General features: G+C 34.8%; 1 protein-coding gene across 4 annotated transcripts in view; it reads left to right on the forward strand.

The window, feature by feature from the left end:
* The window catches only part of LOC136847376 (vang-like protein 2), a 395,295-nt gene extending 379,876 nt beyond the window's left edge, over window positions 1–15,419 (forward strand). For all 4 annotated transcript variants that reach the window (XM_067119005.1, XM_067119007.1, XM_067119004.1 and 1 more), the window contains 10 exons: window positions 10–1,248; window positions 2,650–2,800; window positions 3,442–3,548; window positions 4,623–4,772; window positions 5,132–5,255; window positions 6,356–6,504; window positions 7,683–7,860; window positions 9,178–9,349; window positions 10,419–10,627; window positions 13,043–15,419. In XM_067119005.1, the coding sequence (XP_066975106.1) occupies window positions 965–1,248; window positions 2,650–2,800; window positions 3,442–3,548; window positions 4,623–4,772; window positions 5,132–5,255; window positions 6,356–6,504; window positions 7,683–7,860; window positions 9,178–9,349; window positions 10,419–10,627; window positions 13,043–13,261 (1,743 nt within the window). In that variant the 5' untranslated portion in view covers window positions 10–964 and the 3' untranslated portion in view covers window positions 13,262–15,419. The remainder of the gene's footprint in view (window positions 1–9; window positions 1,249–2,649; window positions 2,801–3,441; window positions 3,549–4,622; window positions 4,773–5,131; window positions 5,256–6,355; window positions 6,505–7,682; window positions 7,861–9,177; window positions 9,350–10,418; window positions 10,628–13,042) is intronic.
* Window positions 15,420–21,378: the final 5,959 nt, after the last annotated feature.

Below are 21,378 nucleotides of genomic sequence, written 5' to 3' on the forward strand. Positions count from 1 at the left end.
ATTTTTCAGGTGACTGCGGGAATAGGAGGCGGTACGAAGTGACCCGAGACTGAATAAGGATTGAAGAGATACAGTGTGTTTGTGCGTGTTTGTGTGCATGAATATTGCCCTAAGTCCAGCGTGAGTTCTTGAAGTGCAACGCTTGAAAAAGAAATAAATGTCCTTTGTGAAGAAGAAGTAAGAAAAAGGTAAATAAATACAAGCACTTTGACACTTGGATCCAACAGTTCTTGTCCCTTGACACTTGACTAAAACAGGTGTTCCTCATCGGCCAGGTTGTTTACTTGATTACTATCGATTTTTTATCTGAGCTGAACGAAACGAACAGATTGTATTTTACAGAACTTGGAACAACAAAAAAGTAAACCTTCTGTTTCGAGTTTCCTGTGTGGGCGAAGAAAAACAGTGGGAAAAAACGATAGCAAGACAGCTGTGGGGAAAAAAAGGAGGTCGCTACGAATTTAATTTCACACGAATTTAAATTGACATTTTCTTAGCAAAAACCTGGTAACAGTATTCTGCAAATTTATTTATGCGTATAAACATACATGTGGACTTCTTTGAGTGACTTCCTACCAGGCAGTGAATACAATAAGGAAGTATTCGGCGTTCATCAGCGGGAAACTTGCAATAAGAGACTTACGGTGACTTGGAAGAGATAGCAGATAATAAGTAGACCTTCTACCTGAAGTGAGAGACTCAAGCGTGGAAGGGAGGCTGAGCCTTAGATCCCCTCGAGTCAGAAGGAGCCTCCAAAGTGCGTTACAAAAGTAGCATCCCCGTCTCGTCCGCCTCTGCCGCGTATCCCTACCGCCCACCTCCTCGTCCCCTTCCTCCGCCTCCTATATGCAAACGCCAGCGAGTTCCCGTCGTTGCCACCACCTCTTCCCCCTCCTGCGCCGCCCCCGCTCACCCGCCGCCGCCGCCGCCGCCGCAGCCTTTACGCAGAAGGGACCGGGTGTCCATGTCCTTCTCGGTGGCCCCGGGATCCTCGTATGCGGGCGCTTGGACACCTGACCAGGATTCCGTCGTTTCGGGATTCACCGACGCCAGTATATACGCGTCGCTGCAGAGGCATCCTCATCAGCATCATCACTCCCCGTCGCAGCAGCTGCCCTTCGGAGGGCAATTCTCTCCCCAGACTCCGATACAGCAGCAGCAACAGTTCCAGCAGTTTCATCCCAAACACAAAAGCTCCTTCGTCGCCCTTAGGAACGTCAATGCTCGTCCACTCCACAAGAGGGGAAGGTGGGTCTCTCTCTCTCTCTCTCTCTCTCTCTCTCTCTCTCTATGTAATTTCATTGTAAAATAAGATTTCACTTTACTGGCAGGTACAGGATAAACTCTACGGACAATTGCAGCCCACTTCAAAACCACATAAAAATGTGTGCATTTCTCGCTTTATACTCGCACTAAAATGTATGAATTCTCAACTAAGATAAAATATATAAGAACCATTTGCAATGAAGGAAATATAGTAGCATCAGACCTATGGTTATTAGGTAATAACAATGGTGTAGGAACAACAGTTTACTCAGATTTAATGTAAACTATAGAAGTAAGTAATGTATCCTATTATGTTAAAAATGAAACTTGAATTGCTGTTGATTTGACTTGTGATATATTCGCGAATTGTTTGAAAAACAGTTGAAAGAAACATCTTTGCACGACTACAAATAAGTCATATAAACCAAAGACACGAAGCTTCTTATGCATAGGACCTCTTTGAATGATTTTTTATGGTTAACGTATTTATCAGTTATAACACCTTCGGAGTGAAAGTAGATTATTTTTTCCATTATGGATGTCCCATGTAAAACTTGGTACCAGCTAAATAAATCTCTATTTTTATGTGTTCCTTCGTTTTAGGAAACTTCCAAATCATGTCATGTAGCTTTAGACCTGGATACGCAAACAAAGTTTTGCACAAGTCATTTAGATCCGATGAATTTTTATTGTGATTTGTATACATCACTAAATTTAATGTTCTGGACGGAAACATGGCGATCGTATACTACCAAATTCATTGGCTTATGAACAATCCGTGAAGCTTTAAAAAACAACTTCAGTTAAGTATATATTGTATACAGTATATTTAAAAGTCAGTAATTACTGATGCACATCAATTTGTTTTGACTCATGTGATATTGCATTAAGTTTTCTTAGTAAATGCAGTAAAGAAATACAGTTTTTTTATGGTTGTAGGTTTTATCAGTTTCAGTCATTCTTTTAATACTGTATTGAATATTTTTATCTGTCATGCTTATATATACGCGCTGGCCACAACATATTTTGGTTCACAACATTTGTGGGAGATGAATTCCTTGATAGTGCGTGAAACGAAAACTATGTACCGTATAGTCGGAATACTGTTATGAAAGACAGCTTGTTTACCTTACACGTTAGGTAAAAATTAATTCTTTTTACAATACCTGCCTGCTCAAAAACTATATGTCAGTACATTAGAGGGTACAATATACGGCAGTAATACCTGCCAAGTGGGTGAATGCTTTTATGTTCATTGTATAGTAACATCAACCGTATTTCATATTTATACATTACCTCCCAAAAGCTTCATCTTGTTTTGCTGCAGCAGTTACGTCATCACAAACATTATGCAAATTCATCCTTGCCATCATTCTTCTTCAGGCGGGTCAGTGAGATGACAGCCGGCGTCGGAGGCGACGGTGGGATGGGGGGGGAGGTAATCGAAGTGCAGATCCTCCCCCAAGACGACAACTGGGGTGATAACACCACTGCTATCACCGGAAACACTTCAGTGCGGTCCGAGTCATTCCAGGTAAGTGATAGTGATTACAGTTCAGGTGTGCATTACTTTCAATTGCCAGTCGTAGTTAATTGCTAAGCTGTCTTTGTGGTGACTTCAAAGGTCGAGAAGGGAATTACATCTTATTTCACTGTATCAGCTGTTAACTGTCAGTTATTAGCAATGATACCGATAAGGTATCTCTTGAAACCTTCAGTATGCCAAGACCTTTTAACACATTTCTCAGTTTTCTTCAAAACCTCAAGAACAGTAAAACATCCCATTTGCTTCAAATTTAGAATAAATCGTATATACTATTGTAGGTTCTATGCTTCAAAATGTCATTCTTTAAATTTTTTATTTTTGATAACTTAAATTAAAAGCTGTATTTTACATTCAAAATGTGGAATATTGATAATCCATGAATTTGACATTAATTAGCTAAGGTCTGTTTATAAATTTATTTTCATACATTATCTGCGTCATGTCATTTTTGAATGTTGTTTTTTCAGTTTCGATGCTAAAAAACAAGGGTATATGTTTAGATGTTATTTGGGTGCAATTTAGCAATAAAATATTATATAATGGCTCCATCTTATACCTTAACATTCATATCACAGAAATATGCATGGATTTGTCAGATGGTCTTTCTAAGTAAACTATTCTGTTTGCAGGATGTAACTATAATCGGACGAGACCAAGAGACAGGTGTGACGTTTACCTGTCAACGTTATGCTGGGTCAGCCTTATGTGCCCTGGTGGCATTTTTGGCGTTCTTGAGGTAGGTGCATTTGTAAAATAACTTCTTAGGGTCGAAATCTTTGATAGGGATACAATTATGCAATAAGTGTATTTTATACTTCTACCCAGTAGCTGGGTTCTTGTGGGCATGAAAACAGTTGGAAAATTCGGAACAAGTTGGATGAGAATATATGGAATTTAGGTCAAAAGCCAAGTGCCGAGGCCTATGAGGTCATTCAGCGTTGAACTGAAATTGACAGTAAAAATGCTTAAAAGGTTTAATATGAGGAAAACCGGCAGTTGCACTATGAATCAGTTATTAGGAGAGGATGGAGACTTAGAAGAAAGAGATTATGAACAGAGGTACAGTAAAAGGAATGAAAGGGGTTGCAGCTAGGGGCCGAAAGGACGCTGCAAAGAGCCTTTGCCTACAGTGCACTGCATGAGGTGCCACTGACGGCACTACCCCTCTACAGGAAATAGTTGGATGAGAATATTAGACAGAAGGCGGGAGGTGAGTGGAGACTTGTGAAAATGAAAGTACTGGCAAGATACAATAATAATGATTATGATGACACATTAGCTTTCGTCTCCCTGAGCAGTGTACGCCCCTGATTTATGTCCGATTTGTTTACGGAATATACATTTTGTATACTTTTAATTTAATTCACATAATTGTGACTTTATATGTAAACTTTCTATGCTGTACAGTATATGCTTGTATCAAATAAAAGACATCAGCGTTAATCCAGTGAACACTGGTAAATCATCACCTTCTGAACCCTGATCCATTTCATTGGACCCTGTGAGGGATATTTCAGACTTAGGATAAAAGAATAGTTTAAGCTAGTGCAGATTATTAAGAAGTCAGGGGTGTCTCGTCCTCTTTAAATGTTTATGAAAACCTGGATTCTTTATATTTATCAAATGTTTGATTGGATTCCAACTATAGAATGTTGCTGTTTTTTAATGTTGAGATTTGGCTAGATAAAGGTCCTTTCTCTCTCAGCTCCCCAAAGGGCGGTGGCAGTTACATGAAAGAAGCCAATGAGTGTTTGTTTTTCTCCGTTGAACATTGTCTTATGTGGTGAAGTTCCCTTTCTTTCTATTTCAGCCCCATCGCAATGGTATTAATTCCTCGACTAAACGTTATCAAGCTAAAGAATGATCATCTCAAGTGCGACTCTGAATGTGATGGCCTTCTTATTAGCTTTTCCTTCAAGCTGCTTATCTTGCTTCTCGGGTCATGGGCTCTCTTTTTCAGGTAAGTGAGGGAGAAATATATGTCTGCTTTTCAAATTCTTATAAGTAATTATGAACATTTCAAGTTAGGTTAGTAGTGAGAAGATTTTTTTTTCTCTCTCCACTTAGCTAATTGTTTGTGTTAGAATGTGCAAAACTTATCTTACTATAAAAAAATTGCTTTTATTTAGTATTAGTTGAAATAGCTTTACAATATAAACTGTATTTCTTTAAAGGGAGATTATTACTGCAAAGATAAAAAAATCACATTCACCATTGTGTCTGAATAATTCTGTATATTGTTTTATCAGAGGGTCTAAGTGTTTTTTAAATCTCATGAATTAAAACAATGACTTAATCCTTTTTTTTCTATACCTGCAGGCAGCCCAAAGCCACAATGCCCAGAATATTTATTTTCCGAGCATTAGTGACAATGCTTATATTCGTCTTTACGTTTTCATTTTGGCTCTTCTACGTGGTGCGCATCTTGGAGAACAAGGATGAGGTAAGGATTGTGTCTCTTTTTTTTCTTCAAACAAATAAATTAAGGAAGAATTATTTTAATTTTGATAGGTTTTTAAAATGATTATCTTTGTTAATATTTCTTCCTCCATGAGAAAGGTGTATCAGTGATATTATACCTGACGTTGGAGGAGTGCTTGATACAGTGTGAAGTAGTTGGTTGACAGTGTTTTATGTATCTAACTGATCCCCAGTTCAACTTGTGATGTTGAAAAATTCAGTGCGCAACTGATAGATTCCAACACCTTTTCATTCTCCCTCCCCCCTTTTTCCAAAGACCTGTTTCATATAAATTTCAAAGATCATAGAGAAAAATCTTGTACTTTTCCATTGTCAGCACTTCAAATATGTATACTGGGAGTATGATAACAAATGGTAATGTAGGACCAATTGAAAATTTAAGGTTATTTTTTCACATTTGAAAATTCATTAGAGTAGTTTCACAAAATTCAAATTTTTGATATGACAAATTTTAAAAACATAAAATGGTTAAGTAAAGATTAGTATGAAGAAACCACTGTATGCTGAAATATTTTTAGATGACATGTTTAGCCATTGTAGTATAGAAATACATTAATGCCAGCAGGGGAAACAATAATTATTGAATTACAGAACCTGACATTGATTTGGCTGAAAATGCATTTTAAATTTAGTACCTGAGTATTCTAAGATTTGGTAGCTCCATTAACTGGAAAAAGATACGAGTTGGAAACGTACAACAACTTGTTATTAAGCCTTTACCAAGTTCCACGTGTTACTGAGGACAATAAAATTTGAATTTGTTCTTTTTAATGAAAACTTTGTTTATTCAAAATTTTCAGGTTTCTCAGATGGATTTTGAAGTGTATACTGGAATTACAGTAACGAGGGGTTAATAACTCCACAAAGTAACTTGTAGTCAAATAAAAAGATGGTACTTTGTGAAAAAGTATAGAATATCTGTACAGTGTATGAATTATGATAATTTTTTAACCAGTGCATTTCAGTCAGTTGGTGGATGAGAAATTGTAGGATATAACACTAAAATTGGTGATGGAATTTGTGCTGTAAATCATATTTTCTAAAATGCAATACCCCTAACAGGTTAAGTATCGCTCCATTGTGTACTTTGCCGTGAGTCTTGTGGACGCACTTCTCTTCATTCACTACCTGGCTGTGATCCTGCTGGAGCTCAGACATCTCACACCACAGTATAGCATCAAAGTCCTCAGGTCACCAGACGGAGAGAGCAAGTAAGATCAGAGTCATGAATTTTATTTATTTGTTTGGCTATTATCATTCTTCTTTCAAACTGCACTATTATTGCGTCTCTAGGTAGTAACTGATTTTCTTTCAAAACTTCTATTAGGAAAATTCTTCAGTTGAGATTCAAATAGAAGTATATTTTTTTTCATCCTCATCTTGCAGTGAATTACTTGCAGAAGTTTCCACTGACACTGTGTCATCTTCAGTCTATTTTAGCCTGAAAACTGAAATTAAAATACACTACAGTAATTATTTTGATCATTGTCATATATTTTTCTTATTCTTTATGCTCTTGCCAGAAATTAGTTTTTCCAGTTCTTGGAAAAACATCTTTTGTGCTGGTCTTGTGTAAAGGTTTTCTTGTACTGGTTATCAAAATTTTGACACATTAGTTCTTCAGTATTCTTGGAGTCTCATGGTACTGTATCACAATATCATCATAATTTGGTTCAGTGATTAGGTGTGCATTATTGCTAATTCACTTTTTTTTTTGTACACTGTATATGGAGCTTGTATGATTATATAGTATTTACTATACTGCACTGCTTATTGTTTTGTTTCTTGGGTGTTGCTTCTTTCTTTCTATACTACTTTCTACATTCTCATCTTTTATGTAAAAGATTTTAGTATGTTAATAGATTTACATGTTTTGTTTAGATATTTTACCCCATATTGCCTTTTCTTTATCTGTTCTTTGGTCACAAATTGTGGTTCTATTATTAGTAGTATGGTAAATGATTTAACCAGACCATTGAGTTAAAATTCTTGACTCTCACAGGGCTGGCCTGAATGGTTTGTTCTTGTTTATAATAGATCTTATTTAGCATATTGCAACTCATTAAAAATTTAATAACTGGATAAACTGAAGATGTTGACGATTCTAGTGAAGTTTGTTTCCAGTATAAGTCGTTGGTTGAAAGTGAGGCAATCAGTATGTTTGACTTAAAGTGGTTATAGTAGTCAGCCATCCTTATGACACTTATTAAATTGCAGAACTCTTGAAAGACTGAGATAAAGAAGGATAGTAAGGGTTTAATTTGAATTAAATTCTTGCTTCCCTCCAAAATACTAGTTATAAGGCATTTAGATGTTAGTCTTGAGGGAAGTGAGTTGTAAATGTAAGTTTTCTTCCTTTGAATAATGTCTCCAATCACTTCCTTTGCAGGTGGTATAACATTGGCCAGTTAAGTATACAGAGAGCTGCAGCATGGGTTCTGGAGAAATATTACCAAGATTTCACAATATATAATCCTTACCTAGATCGTGTGCCATCAAAGAAGAAACACTCAGGAAACTCATCTTTCAAGTATTATGATGTTGATGGCAATGAAGAAAATTCAGAGGTAAGCCAAATGCAAATGCAATTAACTGTTGTGATTTTTTGTAACTTTTTTAATGCCATTCCTCTCATGCATGTAGAATTTATTTTCTAATCCAAGGTGTATATGTATATTAATTATATATTGTACATGGGAATGGAAATTTTCACAGTGGTAAACCAAAATAACATGAATTTACATTCTGTAAGCTGACCAACCTGGTAGGCAAGGGAAAAAAATTAAAATAAAAAGAAGAGAAGTAAATTTACTTTTAAAAGTGAATTTACATCAGTTTTACATTTTAAGTTATTGTACCAATGGCTGTATGTAGTACTTACATCATTTCGGTTATTACCAAACAGCACTGTACAGCTACAGCTACTTACATATAAGTTATTTGTACAGTAGAGATCATTTGACATGCCACAACCTGAACTAAATCTTTCAGCATTTTTTATTACATTCTAGAGTTAGATGTTCTCAGAAATTAAAATCCTAAATATGTCAATTCATTATAACATCCTAGGGTTAGATGTCCTCAGAAATGTAAATCCTTAGGGAGAACTAATTAGGAAAAAATGCATTTACCAACAAAACTAATTGAGATGTTCTTTCAGGATAGTCTTTTTAATTTGAATCAACTTTTCAAAGAATAAAAAAAGAAAAAAATTAGTTTTATGGTTGAAGTGTACACGGTTTACAAAACTTATATAACTTTTCAAAGAATAAAAAGAAAATAATTAATGTTATTGTTGAAGTGCACACAGTTTACAAAACCTGTTGTATAACTTTTCAAAGAATAAAAAAGAAAAAAAAATAAATGAATGAATGATATCATGGAAGTTTAAAACTTGTGTTTTTCAGGATGTTGGTATTTTACAGTAGCTTGTTAATAGTCAGAATTCTCACATGGATTTAGAAATGTGGTAATGGACAAAATTCTCCCTAGTATTTATCAAAACTATCAGTGGTCAAAATTCTCATGTGGATTTATAAATAACTCCTCATTTCATGATAGGGAATATGATAGGGTAAATATTAAATTTGTATATTTAAAATGCTGTTAAATACAGCATTAAGATAGGCAGAAGCAGCCATTTTACAGTGAATAGAGATAAAGAAGGATTAATATTGGTAATTCATAAATTTGAAGTCTTAATTAAATTGCATTATTTACCTTTGCACCATAAATTTACTCATATTACAGATACTGGTAAAAGACAGGTACACTACTCCATGAGTAACATACTGTTAGTATAGTACTGTATATATATTGTAGACTTAATATACTGTATTTATGTTGTACGTATCGTATTGATTGATAAAAAATCATTGTTTCAGGGTCATACCAGAGCAGTATTAACTGCAAGTGCCCGGAGACGTGATTCTGCTCACAACGAGAGGTTTTATGAAGAACATGAGTATGAGAGAAGAGTACGAAAGCGAAAAGCAAGACTAATCACTGCAGCTGAAGAGGCATTCACACACATAAAGCGTATGCATGAGGAGCAAGGTAATGTTCATTACTATGCCTTAAAAACTTTTATTCATAGTTTGATGTATTTGTGTAACTATAAAGCTTATTCTGATGACTCACCATGGGTTACTTGATTTTTCCAAATGATTTTAATAGTGAAACTTCACAAATCAGATCAAAATTGTTTTTGAGTTAATGACAAGAGCCATTTGAGCAAGCATATCAAAAGTAGGCCTAAAGTTAGCTGGGAATAGAATTGTGAGGAATACACACTTTATCAAAACTGGGAAATTCTACAGTTTAATTTTAATGCTGAAAGATTTAAAGGGATAAGGAATAAATAGTGAAGCAGTTTATATTGAATTTATTTAACTTATTTAAATAGAACAATTTAATGGCTCTAAACAAGGTAAAATGTGCTGAAATTTCACTTTACAGAAATGCGTTGTGTTGGTGTCAGGAAGTGTTGTCAGATAATGTTGCCTTCAGCATTTTAAACTTTGTTGTATATGGTTAAACTTTATTGTATATATGGACCATTCTGAATCTTCTTGAAAATTTTAGAAGTCAGTCATTTCATGTTATTGTCTTAACTGTTAAAACCTTTTGTTTTGCCGAGTTGAATTTTTTTCCCATAATTCCTGTACAGAAGATATCAATATACCTCTTAAAATTTATATGTAGAAAATAAGGAATTTAGTAAGTCTGTAATTTAAATCTCGGTAAAAATTAAATTGACAACTAACCCAGGACCCACAGAGAAAATTTAGGAAGATAGTAAAGAACTTTTCTATAAATATGTGAAGTTTCTGTTAATAAGTACCTTATAATGAGTATGGCTTTCAAAACCTCATTATACATATATTTTTACTTCAAAGCATGTAGCTCATTTATTTGAGAAATTTAGGAATGAAAAAGGACAATTTTCTTGAGTGAAAACTTGAATGGGTGTTTATCTTAAATAAATTTAAGAAGAGAATAGTATTAACCTGAGGTTAGGTTTTGTTCTTCATAACAGTGATCATTGCACAAGTAGTTCTTAGAACCAGTTATATTTTGTTTCACAAAACTGTCCTGTGCATAACCTTGTATGGTATTCTTTCAGGTCCAAGTGTTCCAATGGATCCTCATGAAGCAGCACAGTCAATTTTCCCATCCTTAGCCAGGGCCTTGCAAAAATATCTTCGTATCACCAGACAGCAACCAAGACACACCATGGAATCAATTTTGCAGCATCTTGCAATTTGCCTAGCACATGACATGAGTCCTCGAGCTTTCTTGGAAAAATATCTAGTATCATCTCCAGTGCTTCAGGTAAGCCTTAATTGTTAAACGTATGATGAGTGAATAAAGTAATAATCTGATAATGCTTCCTGAATTTGAACAAGAGGGTTTGAAAGTAGCTGACCACAAGGGTAGTTATTACTGCCATTATTATATATATTATTATTTTATTTTTTACCAACATATATCAGTGATGTATCCTACAATTTACAAACTTCATAATTCACTTATGTCAAGTCCTCTTCCTTGTTAAGTATTCATCGTTAATGGGTACCCACTTATTTACTACATCACAATCATTTCTGCCTCAACTCATATGATGCAGATGCACTGGTTACATGGAGGGAGCCTCAGGCCTGGACATTTGGGGTATAATTTGTCAACATCAGTGATTGAGATGTTCTATATCAGTATGCATACTGAGGAGGGAGAACAAATGATCATTCAATGAACATTAGTCAGACATAATTACTTGTATGTTTACCAAGTTATAGTTGCCAGATTTGCATCACAGATACATGGCCACACAAAGTAGATAGGTCAGTGAACAACACACTGAGAGAGAAAGACACAAGTAGATATATTCTTAGTATCTTGTCATAAATGTGATAAACCAAGTGTAATCTTGACCCATTGTCTATTTAGCAATGACAGTACCACTAACAAAAATCTCAAGGATATGAAGATCAGTAGTAAAACATGAAGATTTGACATGCTGGAATCAAAGATACAACATCTGTACAAATCTGGTTATAAGTCCAAGTAACCAGGAAGCTTTTTTGCTGTTTATTTTTCCTCTGTACTATTTGGTCTCTTCTCTCATAACTACCAGCTTCTTTGTCTGAGCTTTACTTAGGAATAAATTCTTAGGTAGGGCTTATGTGAGTCTGAAAATAAGTCAGTGACTCGATTAAAGTACCTTATTTTAATAATAATATACTGTGGCACCTGCAAAATTGAAAATAGGTTTTTTGTTCCATATATACAAACCCCTTATTTTGCTGGGAGTGTCTTCCTCCCAGGAATCCCCCCCCCCCACACACACACATATGGGTTCTCCCTGCAGATGTTTCAGATAACTGATATAAGAATGGAATCAGTGGCCGAGACAGCAAGTAAAATAGGGTTCCTCTGGTGAGGGATACTCATCAAATTTTCTGCAGAGAAATACATTTGGATTGCAACCCTGTCTTACCACCAGTGTATTACCAAGTTCAGCCAGGCCACTGAGTTAAGATAATAGCCATGTTTGATTTGAATGAATTGTTTTTGCCAATTTTACAATAATACTTTTATATACCTCATTTATATTTGAAATGTACTTGAGCCTTTCCTAATTCCTAATCCTCTTTTATATCCTCTGGCATTAGGCCACACGTCTTTTTTTCCCCATTTCTTAAGGAAGCTAAATACCTAAAGTAGTAAGTTACCATACAGTTGGCTCTTGCATAAAAAAACCAGTGCTGTTCTGCATTTTACATTACCGTATGGTGTTAAAATATATATTATATTATTATCAGTACAACAGCCAATCGTCAAGTCAATTTTTATCCATGTAGTGGTATTTCCATAGTGTTATGCACATAGCTTAGCATACATCTTGAATATATATGTATTTATGCAATTTATGAAAATTAATATAATTTTGCTATAGTATGTTTTAAAGTCTTAACTCTGTAGTGTTATTTTTTGGACATTATTTATTATGAATTTGGAGACGTCTTTTAATGAAAATTTGACTTTTTGAAATGCTGTTTTAGTTTTCCTAATATCTCTTATTACAATCAAACCATTAAGCATGTTCTTTGAAACTCAGTGGTCTGATTCATTTGTTTAAAATGCAAATTTGTGAATAGTACAAATTAAGTCTTTTTAGATCACTATATTTATATGCCTCATCGATTATTATAATTTACAGATACATATACAGTGAACCTCCTGTATTCGCGGGGGATGCGTCCCACACACCTCCCACGAATGGGTCAAATCCGCGAATGCTTAAAACCCCTCTAAAAACACTTAGAACTGCCCATTTTGATAGCTTAAACACAGAAAAACCCTGTAAAAATGCTTATACCTGAATATTTTAATAGTTTTATCACAAAAAGTGCATTTATTCATGAAAATTATATGAAAATACAGTAATTAGTGAATATTTCTCAGTGAAAAATACCGCGAATTGGCGAATTTTCCGCGAATGATGGCTAGATATGTTCCACAGAAACCCGCGAATGCGTGAGTCCACGAACGTTGACAAAGCGAATACGGGGGGTTCACTGTATGATAAAAGCAATAGTTACAATTAATTATCCATTTTCATCAGATGTTTTCTCATGAGTAAATGTCATTGTCAGTTCTTCTTAATTTAACAGTAAATATCTCACAGTTGTTTAAAATTTTCATTATGCCAGACAGTATTAAAAAACTTTTTTTTTTTTTGTACAGAATGACAAGGAACATCGTGGAGTTCAGTCATGGGGCTTGGTGTGTGAACAGTTGCTGTCTCGTCCCATTGCCAATGGCACTATCTTTCAGCTGCGACAGGCTGATGTATGCTTACTTTGCACGGTTTCTAGCATGCCCCATTTCTCAATAGCCGAAGAGATTATACACCCTAAGAGCAACAAGTTTGTGCTTCGGTTGAACTCTGAGACTAGTGTATAAATGTAGATAACCTATTTCAAGGATTACAACTCATAAAATGCTTACCATTGCTACTGATACTATTACGGAATGCTCTTTCTTTCAAGTTAATGCCAAAGGTAGTCAACAAAGTGATTGATTATGCCAATAATTGGCAATCAGTTGTGTTCCTAAAGTACCATGATACTGTACCTTAATGGTCTTGTGATTAATAAACATTGCAAGTGTGGTATTATGTTTACCTATTCAAGATTTCTAGGATGATAAAGCTTTACTTCTTACATACTACTACTTGCATAGTGAAGTGCATTTGTAATTTGTTACTTCCAGTCACAATACTTTTGGTAAAGTGGTGTCTTGAATGCATAATAATTATGTGCTTAGAATGTTCTTATGGGGACAGATGCTGCTGATGCTACCAAAGTTCTTACTGCAAGGCTCTTCTTGGAAATTGAGATTAAGGAAATGTCATTACCACTGAATTACTGAAAACTAAACATTTTCCTTTAGATGTAATGTTCAAACCCTCCTGAATACTCTTTTGTGTGTACTAGTTGTTCCCTCATCATATTTATTTGTAAATAGTCAAGTTCTATGTCCAAGGTAAATATTTTTAACTTTACCATTTTTCTTTCAAAGGATACATCAAAATCATGTCAAATGTACAGTATTGCATCATAATTACTGAAAACAGCATCCCATATTTTTCTTTACTTACAAAAACATAGAAAAAGGATTCAACTTAATTTGGATTATTATCGGTACTGAAACAAGTTTTTGTCTGTACTTTACGGAGTTCTGCAGAAGGGAGACAATATGTAATTGAACCACAGAGACTTTTTATAGACTAGTGTATATCATGATTATATGTTGTAAGAGAGTGATGCCATATGGTTGTAAATTAAGTTGTTAAGGTACATTTATATGTGGCTGAATATTCAACAGTTCAGTGTAACCTTGCAAATAATGAAATAAGCAAGCATGTACTTTCTCACATTTATGAACAAGCTTCATTGCTTAGGTTGCATGAACTGAGGCTATACACTATATACCTCTCGTCTTGAAAAGAAAAAGATGAGGATTCTCTTCCAATGAGAAGTCTCATGTCAACTTTGTTACACAGGTCAATTTTCTTGTAGTTCTGTACCTGTGAAGTTTGATTTCTCAGAAATTATAATACGATTCATAAAGACTTTATGTAGGCTTTTGCTCAATGAATGTGTAATGTTGATAAAGGATAATTTCATATTGCAGGATGCTTAATTTTTTAAAAATTTCATTTTAGAAATTCTTTTCTATATTTAAATTGACAGTTACATTTGAAGTAGGTGATATACTTCAAGTCTACGTTTGGGTATTTTGTGTACATTATTTCATAATTTTAGTGCAATAATGTAATTATTTTGTGGATAGCCAAAGGAGCAATTTCATTCATGTATATATTTGTACATACTGTATTAATGTTATTTTTCTAGCTCAAAAAGTACCTTGTTATTTATTTCTGATAATGTTATCGCATTATTAGCAAACTCTTAGGTGTGATTATTTTCAGCAAGATTCCATGGTACAGTACACTATGTTTGAAGTACTACATGTAAGCCCTTTCCATATCCATATATAATGAGAAGTTTATGCATCATCTACACTTCTTTTGGTGTTATATTACCATAGGACTTGCATATACTCAAATATGTGTTGTTAATGTATGTTATGTGTCAGCAAAGTCATGTATTTTCCATAATACAAGCTTACTTTAATTATAAGGCACAGAATGCTTTGGCAGCTCAACAAGCAGAATTTCTGGGTGACTGAGGACAGTGAAGAACAACTGCCTCCCAGTGATAGAAGATGGAGGCAAATTCTGTAATGGCAAACACAAAGTGTCAGTCACCAGTTGTACTTTTCCCCATGACAGACTTAAATTTAGTTCCTGTTTGGCATGGTTACAAGCCATTTTAATTTGAACAAATTCTTAAACATTCTTTAGTTACCTCATGTTAGAATTATACAAAAAGTATGTACTATATAGTTATGTAAAAGCAGCATAATTTTCACACCATATTTTGTGTAAATTATTATCATAATCTGTGGTCTTTTTAGGCATATCATGTTTGTAAAATTACTTTGTAAAATAGACTAGGAAGTGCTGTTTATATTAGTCAGTAAAATGTAAAAAATATCTTGAGTAAAGTATTGATTAACCTTCTGTTACCATTGCCCAGCTCGGCGTGAAGCCATCATACTCTTTTGTCATCATGGTTGTAGCTGGTTGTAGCTGAAGTTGTACTTTTAGTGATTTATGTTTGAATGGTTTGTGATTGGGAAGTTTCTGCTCATAGTGTTTGTGGTGTGAGCAAGTTCCTTGTCACCTCATGAGAAAAGAAGGTGCTCACTCAAAATCCAATGGAACTTCTTGTTAGAGGGCTTCTGAGACCTCTTCTTCCCAGAGGAGGACGAGCTTAACCAGGAGAACGAGGTAGAAAATAAATACTTTCGTTTCTTCACCTAACCTTGTCCGCGAGTAATACTCTCTAATGTACAGTGCGTGTCAAGGCAGGGTGTCGGAGAAGTTCAGCCTATGCTTGATACCTTGAGGTATCTCTATAGGCAAGACAATTGCCAGAGGAGCATCAAGAGCACTGAGTCTCATTCATCTACCTACCACCAGTTACCATAACAACTGTTCCTTGCTATAAAGTTTCCATGACTGATTCCAGCTTGCACCAAGAAATACCCCTACACAAAAAGTGAAAATTTGTATTCTCACAGGAACAAATATGGCTTTTGATATATTGTATACTTTTATGTACTACTGTACTGTACATTCATAGAAAATGGGAACTACAGCTTTACTGGTAATCTACTCGTGTTTTCATTTTCTTTTGGCACTTTTACATGAAACCATTCATTACATATACAACATAATACCTTTCGATGTCTTATCTTTGTTGATAATAGTTACTCGATCATGAATACCATACAGTTTCTGCAAGCATGGCAACTACCATGAAGTTCTTGAGCGAGACATTTTGCTTGCTAAAGTGTCATACTGTATGGTTATTTTGTTCAATATACACTTTCTATAAAAAGAAATAATTTGTATTTTGTTGGATTCTATAAAGGTTTTTGAGTGTAATTTTCATAAGTTGGCCAAGGTTTCAGTAGGATTTTGGGGTTGCCTAGAGGAAGTATAGCCTAGACAAGCTTAGTCTTTTTTGCACATTCGGTATATTCACCGCCCCCTCCCCACCCGGTTGTATTAACACCAAAAATGTAAGGGTTACAGAATGTCCCTTAAAGCATAGGATTACATGATGTCTGAAGAAATCACTTAGCAACCTCACCTTTAAAGTCTTCGGTTATGAAACGTGATGTAACTTTACCTAGCAGGTATGGAGTACAGTACTTGCACTAACAGCTTTTCAGTCTAGAAATTCTAATATTAGGCCTATTCTGAAGTGGGGGAAAAATGCAATTTTGTAAAACTAAATCCCCAGAAATTTAAATATGGTAAAATTACTTTTGTCACCCTTTTATGACCTACCAGGCTGGTTGTACCCTTAAAAGTTTGTGATAATTAAACCCATCACTTGAAATAAAACAATTCAAGTGAATTCTGCGAGGAACCTTTGTTACATTGGATATTTTGCCTTGAACCATTATATTTCTACAGCTACCTGACCAGAGTCCCAGTGCAGATGTGCAATTGTTTCATATCGAGACATGTGCATTTTTATATCAGAGGCCACTTCCAATCTTACTTGAGCCCTTCTAGTAGGCTGTTGAAAATATTGCATCTTAAATATCAGTGAGGTTATATTTTTCATTTTTTATTTTTACTATCATTGTAGTTTTCCAACAGGTTGATGCACCAGGTAGATTGTAACGTTGCTTGGTTAACTTGCTTCAGATATTTTGCTTTGTGCAAGTAAATGTCTAAGAAGTCAGAGCATACAACTGCAAGCAATTTTACAATACATTAATTATATTACAACTATAAGAATAGATAAAACAGATTTGTTTATATTGCTTTCATGTAAGTATGAAAGAACCGTACAATTCTGGCATCGTCACTCAGGAATAAAATTACTTAACAGTGTGAATGCAGTGTGGGAAAACATTATCCATCCTGACAAATGATCAGGTTACAACACAAAATGTACCTGCAGCAGAAATTGTAATACAGTACCTGTATTATGAAAAAATTATTTCTCGCCGGCAACAAGATGAATTAAAGCACATCAATAGTCTTATAATTATGACTGCAGCGCTTTCGTCATGTGAAAAGCAAGGGACAAAAGTTTAACAAGTGAGACACTTACCAGCTGATGTAGGATAGATTTGTAAATTTTCCAAGCACTGTGCCTGTTTGTTCTTTCACTCACTTTCCACTGTGAGGCAGTGCTGGAACTCTTACATGAGGACAGTGCATGCACAGTTTCTTTACATTCATTTGTACTTATATTGATTGAAATTGGTTCCACACTCAATATATAACCTCCAATGGACGTAAAAGTATTTTTGGTACTGGAAAATTAGCACGAAATTTAGACCTATGCTGGAATTAAAGTGTCTCATACATACAATTTTGGCTATGAACACACAAATAATAGTGATGACTGAACCTACCATGCTCACTTTGATACTAACATCAAAAGAACTACTAATTCAATAAAGATTTTGGTAAGCAATGTTTAAGGAAGTTTACCGAGTACAGCAGGTTCTAAAAATAAGGTTAGGAATAATTTTAAACAAAGGTTAAGTAGGGTCAAGGTCACTAGCAGATCCAGGGGGGGCCACCTGGGCACATGCCCCCCCCCAATGAAAAATAATGACAAAATAATAATACTGAACAATAACAAATGAGAAATATAAAAATGGAAAAATTAATCCATCATATAAATATTAATACTATTTTGAGAAAAACAATAATTATAAAAATAACAATAACCTTAATGACAGCAATAATGGATTCGGTATTTCCTGATAGAACAGGCAATTGCTGTCTACACACACACACACATATATACACATATATATATATATATATATATATATATACTGTATATAATATATATATATATATATATATATATATATATATATATATATATATATATATATCAATGTCCAGAACAACTCCGCGGTGAGATATAAGAAAATAGGTCACACTATAATTTTCACAATATAAAATAATAAAACTTTGTCTCTGAACACTTTTTGAGGAGATTCACCATATCCGAGATATTAATGATTATCTAATCGGCATCCTCGAAATCTTACTGGAATTAGTTCGAAAATGAGGTTTTTACTGTAATGTTTCCAGAAAGATAATGTTTCTCAGAAAAACTAGTTCCCATCGAATGATTTTCGATTTTTGACTTATAAGGTTAGACAATACCTGTCCCCAACCCCTCCATAGCTAATATGGCGAAATTGTCTCATTATAAAAAGTGGCCTAAAACGCTTTAAATATGAAAAATATTACATTTTACTTTTAATTTTGGTACTTTATGCATGCGGAGTTGTTCTGGACATTCACCATATATATATATATATACAAAATTGGTGGCGGCAGCCACCCCCATGAAATTTTTCCGGATCCGCTAGTGGGAAAGGTGCCTTCTTACCAGCCACGGTCTACCAAGCAGCCTAAATCATGTACATACGTTTGGATAAATCCCTGTAAGCAACGCCACTTTTTTTCTACGAAGTTAAAAAGGAGACTAGGTTAAGTTAGAATGTATTCTTATTGGCTAATTACCAGTACCGTTGGCACCTTTTTCGTAATATTGGTTACAAATCATTTGTACTGATTACGAACGCTTTAAATTACCAGTATCAATGTTTCACTTTCTTGATACTGGATATCAATTAAGGATAATGTTCGTTTCCGGTCCAGACATCCCATCGAGTACTGTGTACCATCAGGATTCAGGACTCCGGTCCCAGTCGTTTCGGCCGTAACACTCAAAACAACGTAAGACGATGTTTAAGGTATTTGCCATTATGTCTATGGTATTTACCGTCATTATTTTATGTTTAACGTACATCCCCATGGGGCTGGTACTAACCACGGCGGCCATTTTGCATGCTTAAGGGGTGAGGTTGAGAAACTGGAATGATTTCCGGTTGAAATCTTGAATGGGACAATTGAAAACAGCAAGAAAACTGTCGAAGAAATATTTGTCAAATAAAAAAAAAAATTAATAGGCTATTGCCTACTTTGAAATAAACGAAAAAAAAATTTCATTTGGCTGAACTGCTCGATAAACTTACTTATACTATTTTGATTATAGCTTTAAAAGTAATCTAGCTAGGCTATACAGAATTCCAGCCGATTGCTTCCAATCTCCAGGTCGTAAGAAAAATTAGCAGTTCCTGGCAACATCTTCGGATCCATGTTTACTAAGCAGAGTTACGTCGCCTGTTTGTAGCTGTGTAACGTCACGTGTGTAGCCAAGGGCCCAAGCAGTCAGTAGTTAGTTAACGTGTCTATAGGTTGCTGTTGATGAAGTCTGCAAAAAGTGACAAATGACGTCAGAAAACAATTGTTTTAGTTGGCGAGTTGGTCCTCAACAGGGTAGCATATGGATATTGACAGTGATGTTTTGGTGTTTGTTTGTTGTTACGCTCACACTGATTTATGCAATTACAAGTATCCAAAACAGGTTTCGATATCCGCCAGCCATGTATGTATATATATATATATATATATATATATATATATATATATATATATATATATATATATATATATATATATATATATATATATTTGTCTACATGTGAAGCCATTTTACTGTGTGCAACTTTTTAGTAATTAAACAATATTAAAAATAACCTGTCTGTGATCGTCTCCGAAGGGGTTCTAGAAAATAAAGAGAATTTACAAATAATCCTAGAGAAGCTATCATGTAAGAAAGTATAACTTTACAATTATTATCGTATGGCTACCATCCATTTTCGTTGATCTCGTAACGTGAAGCTATGTAATGCTGACGTCGGGCCAAAGAGGCTTCATCACCAACGTAGATCTCGGACCTCGAAGTTACAGTAAGTACGGCATTACAGGCCCCAAACAGTCTACAACAGAGTTCTGGAGTCCATTCGATTACCGAGATTTTGTGATGCAAGAGGTTATGAGGCACATACTCGGTATTAAAGACAGTTACGTTTATTATAAGTGTGTAACCCTGCTACCTCTGACACTGTCGTAAAGTCATAGGACACTAAGGAAACAAGCATTGAAATCGCGATACGCTGCAATAAACGTCTACGAAATCTGCTGTTTTCCCGTTGGGTGACGAGAGCCGCGGGAACTTTAGGTGCAATGATGCGTTTAACAATTTTTATTGTTTTCTTCGTAAGAACCGAGTTGCTTCACTGTGTTTAGAATTTGGCATTGCCTCTTGCGTTTTCATGTATTTTTAACATATATATTCTTACGACAGCTGTATCCAGTTTTCCCTAGCGACATTCCATACGGTTTTGACAAATATTCCTCAGGAAAACTGTCTCATAAAAGGGAACTGTTTTTTATATACATATTGATACTGACTCTTCACAGTACTTTTGCAAATTTCTTCTCACTTATTCGACAGGAAGCAAAGAAATGATATACACATGCGCGTGCATTTTTAATTGACTTGAGTAATACTCTTCCGCATATTTACAATGAACAGTCTTCCTTATTATTCCTTTTATATTTGCGTTTAAAACCAACCATAGAAAGAACGCCCCGTGATTTTTAAATCCACGAAAATGTTCGTTACAGCTGGCAGATGCCTTTCACTGTTAACGACTCATATGAGCTCTAGCTAGGTTAAATCAGGTAGCCTGTGTGGTAATGCATACTTAATTTCATAGTTTAATAGAATTACATTTAAAATTTTAAGAAACTTTCGTTTAGTACAGATGGTTAATCTGACAAATGCAGGTTTTAAAATAAGTGCGTTTATAGAAATATCTTTTATTAGGTGCTGTACATTTTTACAAATTCGTACCTACGATTACTGTACCCCATATCTCTATATCAGTAAGTAATTATAAGCATCGAAATATTTCAGATGTGCTATTGTAGTTTAAAATGTTATGACACATATTCACAGGGCATTAAGTTAATCTGAAATATTCCA

The sequence above is a fragment of the Macrobrachium rosenbergii genome, chromosome 16 (genome assembly GCF_040412425.1).
Source record: "Macrobrachium rosenbergii isolate ZJJX-2024 chromosome 16, ASM4041242v1, whole genome shotgun sequence".
In the NCBI taxonomy this organism is placed as follows: Eukaryota; Metazoa; Arthropoda; class Malacostraca; order Decapoda; family Palaemonidae; genus Macrobrachium; species Macrobrachium rosenbergii.